The 20246-nt window shown below is 50.7% G+C and overlaps 1 protein-coding gene across 1 annotated transcript in view; it reads left to right on the forward strand.

The window, feature by feature from the left end:
• PKP1 (plakophilin 1) overlaps positions 1 to 20246 on the forward strand; it is a 48310-nt gene that overhangs the window by 1103 nt on the left and 26961 nt on the right. Inside the window, exon 2 of the mRNA XM_042976690.1 lies at positions 9641 to 9747. Within this exon, the coding sequence (XP_042832624.1) occupies positions 9641 to 9747 (107 nt within the window). The remainder of the gene's footprint in view (positions 1 to 9640; positions 9748 to 20246) is intronic.

Consider the following 20246-nt stretch of genomic DNA (forward strand, 5'->3'; position numbering starts at 1 on the left):
AGCACTTGTTTAGTTTAGGTGCTGGGCCTGACCAGCCATCGACCCCACCCCTTCACCCTGTGCTGAGGTCCCCCAAGCCTGGGAGCCTAGGAAAAAGTGATCGGCCCCCTGCAACTCAAGAAGGAAGGTACGATATCTGGCAGGGCCATTTGTGGAGAATTTTTAGGCCAGATACTTTAATACAAAGCATTTGCAGTAAGAATTACACACCAACCAGCAATCGTTCTGCTTATTTATTCATTTAGCTAAATTTCGCAAGTGCCGACAAAGATTCCACAGACTGCAAACCAGTACAGGTCAACCAAGACTTATTTATGCAGTCTGGCCCCTAAGAGAGTGTACAGGGTGTGGGGGTAGTAAAGAGGAAGGAGGCAAAGGAGACAGACCCCTGCCCACCTCCCACCACACACACACACGCACACACACGCACGCAACAGCTCACGTTTCCTACCTCTGGCTTTTTCTCTCTGCCTGTCTCTCTCATTCCTGAGTGGCCCCCGTGTAGAGCTGAGGGAGAGAAAATGGCTGGCTGAGGACTTCCCTGTACCCCGAACCTAAAGGTCTTTGCTGCTCAGTGTGCCCTTTGCCCTGGCCTGGACTCCTGGTTCCTCTCCTGCCAGACTTCCACTCAAGGTCATGCAGACTCCAGAGCATTTGCCTCCGTCTCTTTTATTTATGGTTTGATAGCTGCATACTAGCCTTTTTTGGAAGTAGGTTCGAGATTAAAAAAACAAAAAAGTGTCCCCATTTCTGGCCACGGTCCAATCACAGCTCAAGGCAACCTACTCTCTTCTCTGCATAAGAGTCACCTATCCCTTTCCACTCCCACGCCATCCCAAGAAAATCTCAAAAATGCCAGGTGCTCTAAACACCCGTTCTTCTTCCCACCTGCAGGGATGCCAGCGAGTGTCTGTCATCATGCAGTGCTCTGTTTCTGGCCTTGACCTTTGTGGGTAACATCTATCCAGTGGGATCTCATTCTCTCCATCCCAAGGTCCTCCAGGGGGCTTCAGCCAGGCGACAGTTGACTTCCTTGGCTAATGCGTATCTTTCCAGAAATAGGTCTCTCTAAGGACTGACCCAAAAGGTGTGTCCCCTCTACCCTCAGCTCTGGCGAGGTTCCCACAGGGGCTAGTTTCCCCAGCGGCATCCTAGGTGGAAGAGGCGGTTAGATCACTTGGAGCTGGTGTTTCTGGTTTATCTGGCTTTGTTTTCATCAGATTTCCCCCTTCTCATCATCAGAACCGCCCAAGCGTTCCCTATGTGCCCAGTGGCCATTCCTACTACCTTTGCTCCCTCCTTTTGTGTTGGTTTATATCCCATGCACCTGCTGTGACTGCTGGGAGGGGCAAGTTGGCAGTTGTAGAAGGACCATACCCCAGGGCCTTGCCTTCACCCTGCTGGACACACTGGACACTCTTCAAGAGAGAAGAGTTGAATTCTCTAGGGTGTTTGGTTCTGTTGGGACCCCTGAATCCCACCGGGGCTCCTCTGGTTAAGAACAGCCGCTCCAAAGAAGGCCAGCCACACCTCACAGGTTGCCTGGCGGGGAGCCGCCACCCCTTGTACGCCATGAGGGACAGCCAGGAATTGGCCAGTGGTGTTTCTGGTAATAGAGCCAGCTTTTCCCCAGAGTCCTCCCCACTAGGGTTCTCTTCTGTCTTGTCGGTGAGGGGGAAATTGAGCCACCCATGAAAAAGGAGTCCTGTGGAAGGAGCCTGCCACACAATACCCATTTCCACCCATGCCGTCCCCCAAACACAGCAGATGAGACAGATGCCTCGTTGTGGTCCCCAGGGAGGGAGGCAAGGGCCCTGGTGTCATGAGACCCTGCAGAAGGAGACTGCTCTGAACCTGCCTGCCAGTGTGGGTCTTCTTGTGAACTGGCCACTAAGTATTACTCTACTGTGCTTCCAGAGCGTGCTTGAATGCATCAGGGTGTCTTCTCAGACTGTGTGGGAAGCGGGAGGAAACCCAGGGGATGGGGCTGCTCAGCCAAGGATGTCTGCTAGGGAAACTTGACCTGCCTGAGGTGGGAAAGGCCCTGCAGGTGCTGATCATGAACTGCCCTGTCTGGGGGTCAAGGGCTATTGCACTGGTTAGGCAGCCTGGAGGGAAACTTTTCCACATTCAGGTTCTTTAAAAAAATTTTTTAATGTTTATTTATTTTTGAGAGAGAGACAGAGTATGAGTGGGGGAGGAGCAGAGAGAGAGACACACACAGAATCAGAAGGAGGCTCCAGGCTCTGAGCTATCAGCCCAGAGCCCGATGCGGGGCTCGAACTCACGAACCATGAGATCATGACCTGAGCTGAAGTCAGACGCTTACCGACTAAGCCACTCAGGCGCCCCCCACATTCAGGTTCTTTAGAACTTCCCTTGGTATCTCTTCCTAAAACTTAACCCACATCTCATTTGATCCAACTTCAACACACACACACACACACACACACACACACACACACACACCACTGCCTCTACCATGAATACTCATCACACACCAAGTTTAATGACACTACCTTTCTGTTCCACATCCCTTCTCCTTCCAGGCAAGTCCCAAGACTAGCCCGTCATTCTTGTGTGTCTCACTACCTGCTTAGACATCTGTGATTTTTACTTTCAATTTTCTCCTTTCTTCTCCCAAGTACCATTTCCTATTTAACATGGCCAAACCTGAATTTCTCCCTGATCAGAGATAGGGTTGGGGCGACCTTAGGCTAGGGGAGGTGTCTGTCCACCCCGCTCCTTCATCATCCTGCATCTACCCCTCACCGGGCAGTTGCTACTCGAGGAGCTCCTAGGGGGCAGGCTTGTGCTGGCTTGGTGGCCGTGGCGTGTACAGGTGGAGGTTTGTTGGCATTTCTGTATTTGCATTTGGCTGTGTCTCAGCATAAGCCTCTGCCTGTGTGAGGGTCTGCTCATTCTACCCTCTTGAAAGTTGTCTGTTCCTGACCGCAGACCATAAACAGGCATCACTTCTGGGGTTGTTTTCTTGGGACTGAAGCTGGCACGGGAGCGAGTGAAGGGTGTCTGGGCTTCAGTTTATTCCAGCCGCGAAACATCCTAATTAAACTTCAAATGGACCAATTCCTGTTTCTTTACAACGTATCTTGGCTTGAAGCTCAGGTTTTACCAGACTTTCCGTTTGCCTGTTACAACACATGCAAAAATGCCAAGTATTCCAGAATGTTTCATGGCAAATGTGGTTTCCCTGGAGCCTGCTCCTTTGCGAAGCTCGTTGGCAGAGGTTAAAAAAAATATAGAAATCAATGTTTCTCCCCACACACCAAATTGTGAATATCAAGAAGCCAATTGTTCCAGACCTAAAAATCTGGCAACTACCCCTGCCATGAGGTATGACCGCTAGAAGGTGTGTGACGTTTGGACAAAGTAAGATGGCAGAATGTTAGATATCTTCATGTGAAGTTCTCTGTAGGCACACACCACACATGTGTGCATACACATATACACACGAATACCCACACCCATGCACATACACATGTGTGTACACACACACACACACACACACACACACACGCACACACTTACACACCACCTTGCAGTTCGTGCTAGGGCAAGAGTCCAGCCTGGTGTCAGGAGATCTGAGTTCTACCTGGATGGATTGCTGACTGCTGTGTGATCTGGGGCAAGTCACTGCCTCTCTCTGGGTCTCTGCAACTGTAAGAGATTGGATTAGATCATTTCCAACATGTGCCATGATGGGTAACAGTCTTTGGAAATAGATGGTGTCACTCCCTACCTCTGAAGGCCATCCCCCCAAACCAGCTGCAGCTGTCCTGCAAAAAGGCTCCTCTCCTCCCTGTGTGTCACTCACGGTTTCCCTCTTGTAAACACCCTGACATACCAAAAGCCATCCAGTCCGCTGCTCTCAAACCTGCCTCTACATTGAAATCACCTGGGGATTTTAAAAAATGCAAATGTTTGAGTCCCACCCTCAGAGATTCTGATTTAGTGAACATGGGGGACAGTGTGGGCATCAGGACTCTGAAAGGTTCCCAGGCAATTCTGATGTGCAACAAAGTTACGGAATGGTTGTTCCGGTCCCCATCTTTCACTCACACTTAGATTCAGCATGAAGATCAGCCCCGTGGGATGCACATACACACACACACACACACACACACACACACACACACACACAAAAGGATGGACAGACATCTAACATGGTAATTGCTGAAGACAAGTTTTTAGTCTGGATCCCCAGCCAGGTGGCTGAGTCCTATTCTGACCTTTGCCCACACTAGACCACTGCTCTGCCCTCTGTGCCAGTCCTGTCCCTACAAGATGCTCCCACTCTCTGCCCTATCCTTGGGTTTAGTGGTGGCCAGGAACAGATGATCAGAAAGAGAAGCAGATGTGCTAGTGAGGGAGAGGAGCGGACACAGGCTGTAGCAGCATCTCTGCTCTGTACACATGCCCAGAAGAAGAGTAAGAACCATGCCAAAGTGCCTGGTGCAGTTGTGCTGAACTCTCTGCCCACCTCAGGCTCATGAAAGCATCCAGATAGGAGATGTATGTCCAGAGTGCTCCCAGCTGGCCCTGGCAGAAAGAAATGGGTGTCTGGCCATTCCCCTCCCTTGGGCACCTGAACGTTCACATGGGCACAGTCCAAACTGCCCAATCTTGAACATCTCTGAGGGAGATCGTGCTAGAAGTATCTTCTGGCAGTTCTTATTCTCTCATTTAAATTCCTCTTGCTATGGGCCTAGCCTGACGGAGCACCACAGGTGGAAGAGATTTCAGGGGGTGAGAGAAAGACGTTGTCAGGGCTGGAAGGTAAGGAGCTGCTTCCTTTCTCAAGGGTTCTGTGCTGAGGAACAGATGGACTTTACAGTGTAGAAGCCAGAAGAGACATCGACCGACCTTAAGGGATACAGATCAAACCGTAGATATACATCTAGGGCCGTGTGCTGTGGGACAAACCTTCCTGACTAGCAAGGGAGAGGCATCTGGGGTGGGGGGAGGGGTGGAGGAGAGAGGTTTCAGATGACCTCTGTCCCTAAGGGCAGCCTGTTGATCATGAGTGCCTTCTCCAGGTAGACCCTGGTCCTGGGGTCAGGAGTGGGGTGGCGATCTAGTACGAGCAGGAGATCTCTCACTTCAGGGAGTTCCCAGCCTAACTGGGGACATCTAGAGCCTGCTTTCTGGGAGAAGGGCCCATAGGTGCACACGCGTGCACACACACACACACACGCCCACGTAGCCACATACCCACACAATGTACAGAAGCCACACTCCAAGGAACACACAAACCAGCGCGGAGTGAGTAGAGCAGTTGGACAGAAAGCTGGCATGGTTATGCTAGAGTGCCATGAGCTGGGTGCACTTTGGAATGCCCAGAGCACTGGGTGGAGTCACCTGTAGGAGAAGCTGATTTTTGTGCAAGGTTTTGAATGCAGGGAGAGGGTTTGGCTGAGAAGAAGAGAAAGAATGTTTCAGGTGCGGTGGGTGTGACCTATTTGAAAGCTTGGAGGTGGAAAAGGATGAGTCATCCCTGCAAAGGTTTGCCTGTCCTCATTGGAGAGAGAAGTCCATATATCCTAACAAAGAAGCTGCCTCTCTTTTCAAAGCTTCGGTAGGCGAGAAAGCTTGGGTTGCCCCTATGACACAAGAGAGAATCAGATAATCATCTCAGGCACCAAAGGGAAGCAGCATCCAGGGACGCTGATGGTGTGAGTGGTAGATTTTCTGAGAGGGCTTTACGCCCTGAAACACTGACACAAGCTGAGACAAGCTGTGTGGACAGAGCCGCTGGAATGGCTTGTATGCTGAAGAAAGCGATACATTCTCTGAGACATCTGCTCTTTGACCTTGGGGTTCTGTGAGTGGGTTGTCTCCTGGGGACAATGCACAAGCTGAGCCGGCAGCCGGCTTTACTGAGAAGCCACCAACTTTGTTTACGGCGTGTGTGCCCTTCTAGAGAAAACAGTGGGAATGCAAGCACTCAGATACAAGAGTAGGGGTGATTCTGTGGGGTGAGCTGGGTGCTGGGATCACCTCCCCTTACCACTCCTGACACCAAGAATCCTCCTCAAGGAGGTGGCTGTGCCTGTTCTAAAGCTGTTCTCAGACCCTCTGTCTTCCTGGATTACCCAGCAACCCCCCCCCCCAGCTGCCCCCAGGGACCTCTTTGGGTGGGAGGAGGGCCTGGTTGAGTAAGCCTTCAAGGACCCTGATCCCATGCTGCAATTTGGGGGATGTGGAGCCTCTAGGCACCAGAAATCTAAGCACCTCCACCATGAGGGGTGGGTAAGGAGAACTGGTTGACAAAAAAGGCCAGCTCAGTCCAGGTTCGGCCCAGCCCCGCCCAGAGCCACGCCCTGTGCCCAAGATCCCAGGGAAAGAAGAGACACAATTCTTGCCTCAGTGAGTGCCCAAAATACATGACGATGGACACTGGCACAGTCATGAGATGGAGAACTGATTACACCTTTCCGTGCCCTTATTCCAAGGAGGCAGTCAACCAGGGTCATGGGACCAGGTAGAGTTAATCAGGAAAGGCTTCTTAGAAATGAGTTCTGGAGAAGTCAGAGGACTAGATGGAGAAGTGAAAGCTTTCAGAGCTATTACTATTACTGTCATTGAGAACCCCCATGTTCTTGGTGTTGAGCCTGACTTTCCAAAGGCAGTGTGTACCAGCCAGACACCCTAGGGTCAGGAGAGGGGAGCAGCGCTCTTACGAACAGAGCTCACCTCCTTCCTGCACCTCATTGGTCATCGGGCACAATACGGAGTGTGACTTCAGTTAGGTAAGTTCTCTGGACTCCTCCTTTAGCTCAGAACCTTGGCCCCCAAGTGCAGCTACCTTTCTGCCAGAGAGGCAGCACTGGCTGTTGTGATGGCAGCCTCGTTCTCACAAGGAAGCCAAGCAAAGCATCTTAAGGTGGGAGTCAAGTGATCTGACCCCCAATTGCAGACGGATCTTAGGGGGTGCCTTCAGGAGCCACCTGGAAGGACCTGGAGACCTTGGCCCCACCAGTAGGGAGTGCTATAGCCCACACCTGCCATCACTAAAGTCACCACTAGGACACAGGGACCGGCTTTGGAGTTATAGGACATTCCAGAGGTCCTATTCACCCCTGCCTCCTTGACAGAGAACTCCCTACCTCCCACATGGAGAAGATTATGTGAGAGGGAGGCAGGCAGATGCAGGGCATAGAGGGAAACGATGCTTCATCTGATGACCGAGAGGGTGAGTGATGTCACTGCTGACAGATTCCCTTTTGAGAAAGAATAGAGGCCCCATGGGAGCCTGCCTTCCACTGAGCCTCCCGGGGATGCCTCCCCTAGCAGAAGGCCTCCCTGGGGCTCCATAGAACTCTCCATCGCCACCCCAAATTTTCCATCTGACAGCAGCTGGCTGACCCACACCTGCCCTTGGATGAGAGATCCCTGCTCATGGGGCAACAGCCAAGTGAACGCCGGCCTGCCAAACCCTGGAAGGGATGATAGAAGTAGGCCGGATGGAGGAGAGTCAGACGAGACCTGCTGTCAGCTGCCCCGGGCCCTGACCATGCATGCCTAAGGTCCTGGCTGCAGCCCCTTCCCTGGTGTAAGCTGCTTCTGGGCGTCTGAGCCCATGAGATTGCTTCCAGACTCCTCCTAACAAAGGCAGCCTTTCGGGGGGCAGGGGGTGCAGCTTCCTGAGAAAGGGAGAGGAACAAGCTGTGTATGCTCAATAGAGGAGCTTACAGTAGGTCAGAGGCTCAGGGAGAGTCCCCGTCAGGAGTCAGGCCTGGGCCTGCAGGACACCTCTAGGAGGACCTGAGGCAGGCAGCAAAGGAGGTGCTGGTGTAGCCTTTGATGTCTCCCCGTCTTCCTTACAAGCTTCTCTGAATGCCATGGGGCATGGGTTACTATAATCATACAGTCATGGAACACTGGAGCTGTATGCGGCCTTTGGGGTGTATAGAAGCCAACCCCTTCTTTTTACAGAAGAAGCTGAGGTCCAGGGAGAGCAAGTGACTTGCCCAAATGTCAGAGCCAAGACCAAGGTCAACACCTGTAGGCTCCCAGGGCAAACTGTCTCTGCCACAGCCAGTAACTTTAATGGCCTATTGGTCCTCCATGATGGGGGAGTGGTAATCGGGGGCAGTGCCCCTTCTGTGTGCTATGGGGTGGTCGTCTGGCTGGCTTTCGAGAGAGGAGGTGGCACCACGCAGAGATGCCTGCCACATTCCAAAGCTGCCCCTCTGCTATTCCATCTGCCCTCAGCCCAGATACTCCAGTCCCCCCACCATCCCCAAAAGATGTGGGAGTCTGAGTGGGTATGGTGGATGGGGAAGGAGCTAATCTGGCTGGGAAAGATCACTGTCAAACCCTTCCCCCTAGACAAGGTTTCAGATGCTGGAGTCTGACCATCACTTCAGAGAAAAGAAGTGGCCCTCCCCCTTAGGAGGCTGTCACTGGATCCCACCTTCCTTTTTTCCCAGAGCTAGTAAGAGTGTGGGGCAAGCCTTGCTCTGGATGTCCAGACCATACAGCCATGACTTTTCCCTCATGCAGGTCCCAGTGTAGGGAATGGGACGGTAAGCAAGATGTGAGTCAGGGTACAGACAGCAGGGCACTGTGTGTTTAGAGATAGAAGAGATTGCCTTGGGCAGGGTTGGTCAGAAGAGGCTTCCGCAAAGGGGTGAGGTCGTGAGCTTGGCCTTGAAAAATAGGTGAGATCTGAATGTTGTGACTGATAGGGGAAGGCAGACTCCGCAAGGGACACGGTATGAGCAAAGTCATGGCCATGTCACGGTCAGCCGTGTTTCAAGGACAGTGAGACAGCGAACAGACTAGCTTTTGCAGTGTTGGGACGATCCTTTGGAGGCCACTTGCCATCTGGTGAAGGGGAGAAGGGAAGGTAGCCCTACCAGCAGCCCAAAACCCAGTTCCGATTTCTGTGATTCAAAGCCATTTTGCCGCTAATAACCCTAATGACACTCTATCCTCTCGCGGAGCCTATCATTTGTGGGTCTCCAAGCACTCCGAAAACATTAATTAATCCTCACTGGGGCCTTTGAGGTTGATGGCCACCCTCCCCACTTCACCATCTGGAGCACCTAGAGGATGAAGGAAAGGACAAAAGATCACCTCGTCACTCTTGGGGGCCGGGCTGACGTTTGAAACAAGAGTCCTGCCCTGAACTGGCCTCTAATCAGCCCTCAAGGCTCTGTGGCCCTGACCTTGGGACTCTGGACCTGGAATGCTGAGATCCTACCAGGCTTCCCCCAGTGGGAAGCTTATCCTTGTGGAACACGGAGTCGTGATTCCCTTGAATGGAATGGCGGTGCTCCGAGGCCCTCCAGGCCAACTCCTGACCTGTAGATGTCAAGTCACCCCAAGCCCAGGGAGACAGTTAGTCAGCCCAGGAAGGGCTCAGCTGGTTTGCAAAGCTGTCCCCGCCGCAGTCTGCCTGGGCCCTTCCTCGGCCCTGGCTGTGGAGGAGGTAGAGCGGAGAGACGGAGAAGGCAAGTAGATGATACATTTCCTATCCTGCTCCTTCAAGAGCTCACACCTGGTCTCCTCCATGGGGTATGGTGTACCTGGATACAGAGGCGACGCTGTGGGGAGGAGAGGCGAGTGAAGAGCGTGGCCATCACTGTCCTAACGCCCTGCCTTTGTCCTCAAGGTTCCATGTATGATGGCTTGGCCGACAATTACAACAACTATGGGACCACCAGCCGGAGCAGCTACTATTCCAAGTTCCAGGCGGGGAATGGCTCATGGGGATATCCGGTAAGGAGCTGCGTGCATTCAAAAAGACCTGGGGTGTTGGGGAGTGGTTTAGGGTTTATGACGGAGCAAACCTGCATTGGTTGCTGAGAAGAGTGATACAGGGTGGAAGGGGGCTGCTTTGGTCCATGAGGTGAGGCCCGCCAACCAGGACCAGGTCCATTTGCTTGGCCATTATTTCATAGATGGCTGTTAGTGCAGGCTCCTGTTTGGGCTGATTGGATATTTCCAAATGTCCCACATGAGAACATTGTAGAAAAAGCATAAAGAAAACAGCATATTTTTAAGTCCATTTTCCAAAATGTCTGATATGATCATGGATTTGAGAGAAGTTTGAATTCTTGAGGTCCATTTGTGGATTAACTTAAATGTTGCTAGGAAACTCCTGAAGGGACCTCTCTGCTCAATATGTGCTGATGACCAAGGAGAATGCTCTAGAAGTCTCCTGGGGCTAGGAGAGCATGTCCCCTGCAGTGACTCTTGGATAAGAGGGCACATGCCGGAATGGAGCATTGCTTGAGTTTATAAGGTGGACAGGGGCGCCTGGCTGGCTCAGTTGGTGGAGCATGCAACTCTTGATCTCAGGGTCATGAGTTCGAGCCCTAAGTTGGGTGTGGAGTGTCTGTAAGTTGGATACATCTGGATTCAAATCGGAGCTCTGCTACTCACCGAGCATGTGACCCTGGGCAAGATAATTCTACCTCTGGGCCTCAGTTTCTTCACATATAAAATGGACATAACAAAGTCGTCCTCGCGTGGTCATCATCAGGATTCAATGAAATAATGTGCGTGGAAAAAAAACTGATGATAATTAGTCTTCAGGTCAGTTTTAAAACGAACACAGGTAGAGATTATTCTAGATCCTTTAATCTTGGCCCTGTCACTGTCTTTCTTTGTGATTTCAAAGCAATCACTATGCCCATCCATCCATCACTGAACAAATATTTATTTAGCCCTACCTCTGCACCAAGCTCTGTGGTAAATGCTCTGGTTCAACCATACAAACCAGCGTTGGCGCTCTCTTCAACTCCAAAATCAGGGGTATTGGGCTAAGTGACACCCAAGTTTTCTCCCTGTTTCCAAATTCTATGACTTTCATTTATTTTTGCTAATTTTAACATTAGCCTGTATGGTTCTTGGGAATTCTTTTGTGAGGCATTATGCAGATGGGGCTAAAGACTGCCTTTCCATGGGAATCTGGGGCACTGTCTTCTTGGAGCTCCAGGTTTCAGTGCTATTTGCTTTGAGGTCACATTGCTTACAGATGTCACCCCTGAGCGTCAGGGTCCCGGGCAAGGAAGAGGGTTTACGAGTTGGGTGTTCTTTTTATTGTCAGTGTGATCCTCCCTTCCTAAGTTCTTGCTGGGGCTAATTGTGGAGTATTTGTCTTTCTTGCATGTTACAGGTTAGGGACTAAAGGGAGGCGTTAACTAGGTTTCCGGCAAATGTATTTCCCTCCCATTTTTTTCCTGATTTTTTGATGTCAATTGATACCCTCAGAGCAACATATGGACAGTTGACTCTGCCCATAAGCCGGCAGATCAAGGCTCAGATGTGAATCAAGTGCTCTGACACCAAGAGTGATGACCAGACAGAATCTGACTTAGAGAAAATGACTTAGTAATGCAGTATAAAGGATTATATGAGACCCAGGGAAGGCAGATCACTGGAGGAGACTAGTAGTCAGAATGAATAATCATGCTGACAGGATAGATGTTACACATCGTTACGTATATTTTGTTACACCTCAGAGCCTAGAAAGCTTAGCTTCTAGCCTGGCTTCTGCTACTCCCGTGGCTCTGTGACTTTGGATACACCTCTTAACTTCTCTGAGTATCAGTTTTCTCATCTGTAAAGTGGGAACAAAGCTATCTGTGTGTGTACTTCACCCACAGGTTGGTGTTACAGTAACGGGGAAGTGTTATCAGATGGGCAGTGTGGGGTCATTACACATGGAAATTTGTCACCAAGAACCGCAAAGGAACTCTTTCAGAGGTGTTTCTTTAAAAAAAAAAAAAAAGAATTCTCCACACGGCCCATGTTGGGCATTTCTTCTGGCTAATCAACTCAATCTTCAGCAATTTCAGCAGCTCCTGATGCTCCCAAACCAGCCCCGCCCCTCCCCGCACCTATTTTCTGACAATCCATTAAAATTCCTTCCCTTTCCCGCACCCTAAGGCCCAACCCTTCTCGCTCCGTCTTCGCTGGCGGTACTTCAGACATGACTCATGTCAGGGCAGCTGCTGAGGCACGTCCTGTCTCCTCTCAGTTCAGGAGGGGCTATGGGAACGGCGAAGAGCTGAGCACACATGAGGATTTGGCAGAAGGAGGGGGTGAGGAAGGGAGGAAATGGAATAATTGATATTGGAGCCAGGCATATAATCAGCCAAGGACTGGGCAAAACCAAACAGGGCCAGGACTTAAGAAGGAGAGAGGGACAAAAGGTAATACAGGTCTGTGGCGGTGAGATAATCTCACCACGATTTCCTCTCCTCTCTTTTGGTGAAACCAACATGGTGGCAGAAAGCAGGGAGTGAGGGGAGCAGGGTGAGGTGCGGTGGGTCTGTACAAGCCTCGTCAGCGGGTTTCGGCAGTTTCTGAAAGCTGCCGAAGGACTGTTTCCTGCATATACTTCACGTTCCCTCCGTCAGCCAACTCGTCTTGAGCAACTCCAGGGCGGGGCAGGGAGCTGGGCGCGCTGCGGACACACAGGCGAAGAGATTCATCTGCCTTTGGCCTCAGTGAACTTGCAGTCGAGCTGGGAGAAGCATGGAGGTCAAAAGACAAGTTGAATCCTGGAATATCCCGGAATGTTGCGGCAGTTCTGCCATTGTTCAAAAGATCCCCAGATACCTGTTTTAGATTTTTCTAGATTTAAAAAGAAAATACAACTGTCAGTGTCCTTTTAGGAGCCATATGAGAAAACCAGTCTCGTTTCTTTCTTGTCATGGCCTGGGTTTGACCAGAAACAATATTAACCACTTGGAGCACCTCACTCCTCACTCCTTATGCAGAGAGGGCTGGAGGCTGCTTTTCCACGGGAATCTGGGGGCACCGTCTTCTTGGAGCTCCAGGTTTTGTGCCATTTGCTTTGAGGCTGCGCTGCTTACCCTGAGTATCAGGGCCCCAGGCAAGGGAGAGGGTTTATGAGTCGGGCGTTCCAATTACAAACACCACATGAACTTCAGTTAACAAAGATCTGTCCCCATGAAGCATATATTTTATTTAAATATGCAAAGGATCTGCAGGCCATTCCAAAATGAAAGTTCTAAAAATATTTAAAAAGCAGTGGTGTTACCCTCTGATTTTACCTTATATTCTATATCAGCCGTAGCCTTCTTTATTTTTTATTTAAGAAAATTTGTTTTAATGTTTATTTATTTTTGAGAGAGAGAGAGAGAGAGAGAGAGACAGAGCACGAGCAGGGGAGGGGCAGAGAGAGGGAGGCACAAAATCCGAAGCAGGCCCCAGGCTCCAAGCTGTCAGCACAGAGCCGGACACGGGGCTCGAACCCACTAACAGTGAGATCATGACCTGAGCAGAAGTCGGACGCTTTCACCGACTGAGCCACCCAGGCGCCCCTATATCAGCCATAGCCTTCTAATTTAAGTATATGTGTAAATTATAATTTATATATAATATATAATTGTACCACTTGGAATCTAGGGTCGCTGATATTGCAAATTAAGAACATTGAACAGAGGGAGTCTTATAATAAAATAGGACTTAAAACATTAAGTTAGTGAGACGCACAAAAAGCATCAAGGAAAAGAAAAGATTGATCCAAAGAAAGTCGTTGGTCCAGTCAACACTCTGCTGGCTACTCCAACCTCCTCCTTCTTCAGAGACATGTACCTTCTAGAGGACAGCAGGAGCCCCAGGGTCCCAACCTCAGGGAGAAGGAGGAGCTGGGTGAGATGGGCCAAAGGATGGGGCAGTTCTTATCCTTACTGCCCAGTTTCTCAGGTAAACAGGCTCTGCTATTCTGCTCCAGTTCTCAGAACCAGACTAGTGAAATATTAGGGCCCCAATGAGGTTTACGCTTTACAACTGAGGATACCCAGGCCCGGAGAGGATGTAAGACTCATCGAGGGTCACACAGCTGGTTAATGCAACAGCAGACTAGACCCCTGGCCTCCTAACTCCTAATCTAATGCCGTTTTGTTTTCATTACTCCAGACTTTGGATGGTCTTTTTATATGGGGTTTTTGTTTGGTTTCGTTTGGTTTTGCATCTCAATATTTTAACACCACGACCATGTTGTAGGGACCTGCAAGAGATCTGTGAGTTTGGATCCCTTAATTTCCTCCCTCCTCCTGTCCTCCAACCAAACCTGCTCTTTCCTTGAGGAGTCAGCCTAGCTCAAAAGAAGCAGGAGAGCGGCCATTTTTTCCCTTCCTAAACTCAAGCAGAATTCACTCAGCTGTAAGGGTTAATAGGGTCAGGGCAGGGATACCAAATAAAATGCAATGAAATACAATAGTTGGGACATATTTATACTAAAAGATTATTTGTTGTTTACCTGAAATTCAGATCTTGTACTTTTATTTGCCAAATCTGGCAACCCTGGGTCAGGGTATCTTCCCACACACTCCTTGTAATAAAAACAAGCCTCCCTTAAAGGGCTCCTCTACTAGGCCAGGGCCCAAACATAATTATGTCAGGCCATAGCCGCCTCTGGTGAGAACATGGAAGCTGTTTGACTCCGGTGAGGGGTCCTCAGAATGGGTCCCTTGAATACCTTCCTCTGGGTCAGCTGAGACCAGAATGAGGAGGGGCACAGAGCTTGAGGCACTGGAAGGCCCAGCCCTTCCATTCCCAAGCTGTAAATGGGGTTTGTCCTAGATGAAGCTGAGGCAAGTGCACAATTTTGATATCCAGAGAATGTTTCTGGATTAAGACAATAATCTCCTTCTCTATCAGCTCCAACTTGAAAACATTTTCCTGCTTATAAATCAGGAAGCGCATCTTTAGCTTCAAGTGTTCTGGGAGGCACATCAAGTGAAATGTTCTTTGGTTGTGGGTTGAACTAGACCATCCTGCCCAGACAGGAGCTGATTCGCAGAAGAGAGAAGCCATGCCAAGCATCATCAGTCAGGAGGTCTGGGCTAGAGATACCTTGAGGACTGCCATATTGAATCACTCAACTATGCTCAGTTAAATCGAGGCCAGTGCTCCTGAGAGTGAGAATCCCCCGGACTACAACCAGGGAGAATTCTGCCTTTGTCCTGTTTATTGACCCCATTTCTCTACATTAATCCAATATTCACTAGCAAGTCTTTCTCAGCTGAACTTGCCTAACTGACATGTCAGTAGTTGATAATCTATCCATGACAGAGTTTTATGGGCAACGCGCTAAGGACCCTCACCCTGAGAAGAACTGACCCTGCCCACCTCAAGCCCGAAGCCCCCTGGGTGGCCCTCTTTTACAGATGAGAGGGCTGGGGTTGTATGAAGTTTCCACAGGGCATGAGAAACTCAAACACAGTATTCCCCAGTTAGCCATGTGGCTGGGCCAAGGCAGGGCTCTGGGCCAGGTACTACAGAGGACCTGCCAGAAAGAAACAGGATAGGATCCTTGCCCTTGACGCAGAGAAAGAGATCATCTTTACCAATCCACAGTTAACGCAGTCTGTTCCCCAAAACAGCCAGGTATGGAGGAAAATCCTTACACTCTGGCCATGAACTTTGGAAACAAATCCTGGCTCTGCCCCTTACCTGGCTGTGTGACCCAGGCAAGTTCTTAACCTGACTGAACCTCAGCTTGCCCATCTCTGAAGTGGCTGAGAATTCCTATCTCAAAAGGCAGTAAGGGTTGTGAATATGGCATGTCAGATTCATAGTGGGGAGGCCTGAATTCCAGTCTCAGCTGGGCTGTGACACGCTGAGGGATCTGGGGCGGTCTTCACCTCTCCAGGCCTTGGTTGTCCCACCCGTGGGTCAAGGCAGTTGGATTAGATCCTAGCCAAGCACCCATTGAGCTCCAACTTCTCAGGTTCTGTGTGATTCGAGAGCTGAGTCTGAGTAGCTGCAGGCCTCCATAACCAAAGCCTACATGATGGTTTTCCTGGAAGCAGGGGTGGGGGCAGGGGCAGATCTTCCGCTGAGACCCCCACTTCCACCAATGGATGGATGATGGCTTCTGTGCTTCCTCCCTGCTTTCATCTGACCATCTCCAAGCACCAGGAAAACAGCAGTTAATTAACCCTTGCAACAGGATGGAAAGGTGGTAGGACTTCATTTACTTGAGCTTTACAGAGAGGAAACGGGCACAGCAATGGCTCCACCTAGTAACTGCCCTGACTTACAAAGTCAGGCTCGACCCCCTCCCCTGCTCCCATTTCTCAACTACGAATGCCACTTTCCAGATATGCCAGCTGGGCTCCTCTGGCAGTGCCTGCTGGGCCTCTGTTCTTGAAAAGTCCAGGAGAAGGGAAGATAGAGGGGATATAGACTCCTTCTCCCAAGCAAGCCTGGCTCCTGCTCTAAGAGGGAGTGATTGATGTGTTTGCCAACTCAGTGTCCCTGCTGCCAGCCTGTGACTCACCCTCACTCAGCCCTGGGAGATAGGAGGGTCCCACAAGGGCCCCAGGCTCTCACCCAACAAGAAGAGACAATGATCCTACTTGCCGAGGGACAGAATGTGCCCGAGAGAATAAGGCGAGGGAGCGAGAGCTGGCAGGGCCGGCTCCCAGGGGACCCCTCCCTGTGGAGAGCAGTAGCTTGGCTTGTGGTATGTTTCCACAGACACCTTGCTGGGGCCAGAGACCCTCCTATATTTAAACCGTGGAGAAGAAGCATGTGGCAAACGCCTATATCTGGGGTGTCCCTGAGGGATGGGCCCTCCTTCGCAAGCTGCAGTCCCCTGGAGGGGCTCTGCTTTTCGTGTGAGAAGTTCCCACTGCCTTTGAGTTGGGTGCTCAGTGAGGAGCTTGCTTTAGGGCTCGATTTCCCTGCGCAGCTGACTTCAGCCTCTTAGGGAAACCTGAGGCCCCTCCTCCTGGCCAAGGTTTGGGTGAGCCAGAGAGGACTCCCCAGAGGCCAAAGATAAGGTAGAGAAAAGGAGGAAGCACCGGCCTGGACGTGGGGTTCTCCATCACTGCCCATGAGGCCGTTGCTGGGACCCCCCCCCCGCCCCCCGCCTCCTGACGGGGCCTCGGGTTTATCAGCAGCAGGAGTAGACAGTGGCTCCATCTTGAAGCCATCCCTGAAGCTCTGATATTCCAGATCCTGGGCCTCCCTCAGGGGAGAGGAGTCAGGGAGTGGCTCCCATGTCCACACCATGGACTCGCAAAGGGATAAGAACGTGGTTCCAGCGAGCACACGCAAGTAGCTTCCGACGGCGGGCTTCAAGCAGAGAAAAGCAGGCCAGGCTGCCGGAGGGGCTGAGCTTGGAATGAGACGTGAAAGGAGAGGAGGGCTGCCCTCAGCAGAGAGGATGTGGGCAGAGGAGAAACGCTCCTGGGCCCGGGGCTTGGTCTGACAGTAGCCCTTGGGCCCTTTTTCCTGACTGATCACCCCCAAGGAGGTGGCTATTTGCATATTGCCAGCCCCAGAGTTCTCAAGAGACTTACTTCCCTGGCCTCCGGTAACCAATTCCTGGGGGCACAGGACCCATGGTGCCTGTCTGAGCTGAGCAAGCCTGCTGCCCACACCTTCCTTCTGCCCCTGAGGAGCACCAGACCCAGGAGAAGGCAGTGAGGGCCCTCATGGGGGAGGGAAGGCCCGGCAGTTTGGTCAGAACACTCAGGGAGAGATGTCACTGCCCACTGCCGAGGGACTCCCTGGGGCAGCGATAGAGCGGCGGGCAGCAGCCCAGGACACCGTCAGCAGCTGGCGCTTCTCAGACAGTGCGCTAGAGGGAATTCCCTCCCCTCACGAGAGACAGCAGCGCCATTTTGCATCTTCCTTCAGCTTAATCTCTGCTGGGTGCCTCTGGGGTTCCATTTCTTCCAGCCTGACAGATCGGGGGAGGCGGTTATCCCCTGACCACATAGAGTGGAATTATGCCTTCTTCCAAGGAGGAAGATGGCATGAGTTGGTCGCTATTCTCACCTTCTGTCTCACGCACAAATTCAAGGTAGAGCCTCTGAGACCCTAGAGGGAGGATTGGAAGAGTGAAGGATAATTATACGCTTTTTTATTTTGCTCCAGAAGAAAATTAGTGGCGTTCGGGGCCTGGGTTTTGTTTTGTGGGGTTTCTGGGGGTTTTGTTTCTCTTGGTTTTGTTTTTTGGTTTTTTTGTTTTGTTTGTTTTGTTTTGTTCTTTGGTCCTGACAAGAACTAATCTACTCAACCACCAAGTCTTTAAAGTCCAAACACTGTAGTTAAAAACAACTAAAGGAGGAAACAACAGCATAAGAGAGGATGTAATTAAGTGCTATTGTGTACAGCACAAGCCAACTTAAACCTCTCCAGGCCTCAGTTTCCTCATCTGTAAGTGGCAGGGGGGGACCAGGTGATCTACGAGCCTCCTTCCCCAGCTCCAGACCCAGTTCCCAGGAGGAGACAGAGGTTTGGGCACGGGCCTCCCATGGGGTTAGCAGGCAGGGGAGAGAGCTTGCGAGGCCGCCACTGCCCCGCCCCTTCACCCACAGTCCTCTCTTACGGGGGGGAATAACTCGGTCCTCAGCACCCCTGCCTTTTAACAATCCTTTGAATTAGTGCAGCATTTTGAATTTACACAAAAGGCTCATGTTTTTATTTCCCCACTTGATCCTTCAGTCTTTGTGAGATCAGTAGGTGAACCGGGTATTATTATTCTGATTTATGTGCAGGGAAATCAAGCTGCAGAAAAGTGCAGGGACTTGCCCGGTACCTCACAGGTAGACTTGGCAGAACCGAGTCCAGGGCCCAATGGGCCGGAGTGAGTCAGGATCTCTCCTGCTAGGCGAGCTCTGCAAATGCACCCGAGCCAGGAAGCGGCAGGGACATGATGGAGGGCCATGAAAACAAAGCCCTGGGTAGATATTCTGTTACCTCTTTTCTGGTTTGAGAGTTTTCTTTTTGTCACAGAGCTCAGGAGACAAATGCAGCAGCATTTCCCAAGTGGGTGGAAGAACCGTCCCCACCCTTCATGAGGGTGAGGCTCAGCATTCTCCCCCAGGGCCCTGGCAAGTCTCTACGGAGGCCTTCCTGCCCCAGGAGAGCAAACTCAGCTAAAAAACAATCCAATCAGGTGGGGGGTGGAGGTGGGAGGTAGAGACACAGCCGGGGAGAGAAGCAGCTTTGGGGCCCTAGACCCCCAGCCCCTCCCCTCCTACTCATCGGCAGGGCACACAAGGGTGCGGCCTGAAGGGGGTGAAGGTGGGATTGGTGGGGTTTGTCCGTTCCCAAGCCCTGAGCAAGACTGGGAAGGAGGCCGCTTGTGACTTCAGTGAGGGCTGAATCATAGAATGCCAAAGTCCGAAGAAGCCTTATAGGGCACACCGTAGCTGGGGAAATAGGATCAGAGACGTGAGGTGACTCCCCAAGGCTGCACAGCTAAACAGAGAAGAACCAGGACTGGAGTCCCGATCTCCCAACTCCTTGCCCAGAGCACCTTGTCACACTGTTACATCTGGATACCTTTGTCACTGTGTGCAACAGTGTGTCCCAAACCTCAGTCACTTGCAGTCTGCTCTCACAATTTCTATGAAACTATCAACCAGCTCTTATTTACTTATTTTTAATGTACTTACCTTTAATTTTCAAAAGGAATTTTGAAGGGAGAATTTATATCACTAACTCAAAAGTAAAAAAAAAACAAAAAAAAACACCCAGTATTCTTTTCCATAGATGAAGGGTAACCATAACTTATAACCAATAATAATAAAAAGAATTAAAACAAATCATCATTTAATTCTATCCAGATGAAGCTTTTGTTCTTTCTCTCTCTCTCTCTCTCTCTCTCTCTCTCTTTCTTTCTTTCTGCTCAGAAAGGGAGGCTGGCAAGTATTAAAGAAACATACTGGGGGCGCCTGGGTGGCTCAGTCGGTTGAGCATCCGACTTCGGCTCAGGTCATGATCTCGCGGTCCGTGAGTTCGAGCCCCGCGTCGGGCTCTGTGCTGATGGCTCGGAGCCTGGAGCCTGTTTCGGATTCTGTGTCTCCCTCTCTCTGACCCTCCCCTATTCATGCTCTGTCTCTCTCTGTCTCAAAAATAAATAAATGTTAAAAAAAAAAAAAAAGAAACATACTGGCACCAACCTAGACTTTCTCCTCGTGGTAACCAAATGGAAAAAGGAAGAGCTTTCTATATGCTTCAGTGTTAGTTACTACTGTGCCTTATCACCAGTGATGTGTGACCTACCCTAGGGGAGATTCTGGGTCACAAACTCATCATTCAGGATAATTTTCCTAAAGCTGGTTCAGCAGGTCAGGTAAAGCCGAAAGCCAAGAAGAAAAACAACAAAGTGGAGCCCCTCCCCAAGATGCATGACCGAATAGTTGTGTTTTTTTTAATTTTTTTTTTTTAACATTTATTCCAGAGAGAGACAGAGCATGAACGGGGGAAGGTCAGAG

Source organism: Panthera tigris, chromosome F3 (assembly GCF_018350195.1).
Source record: "Panthera tigris isolate Pti1 chromosome F3, P.tigris_Pti1_mat1.1, whole genome shotgun sequence".
NCBI lineage: Eukaryota > Metazoa > Chordata > Mammalia > Carnivora > Felidae > Panthera > Panthera tigris.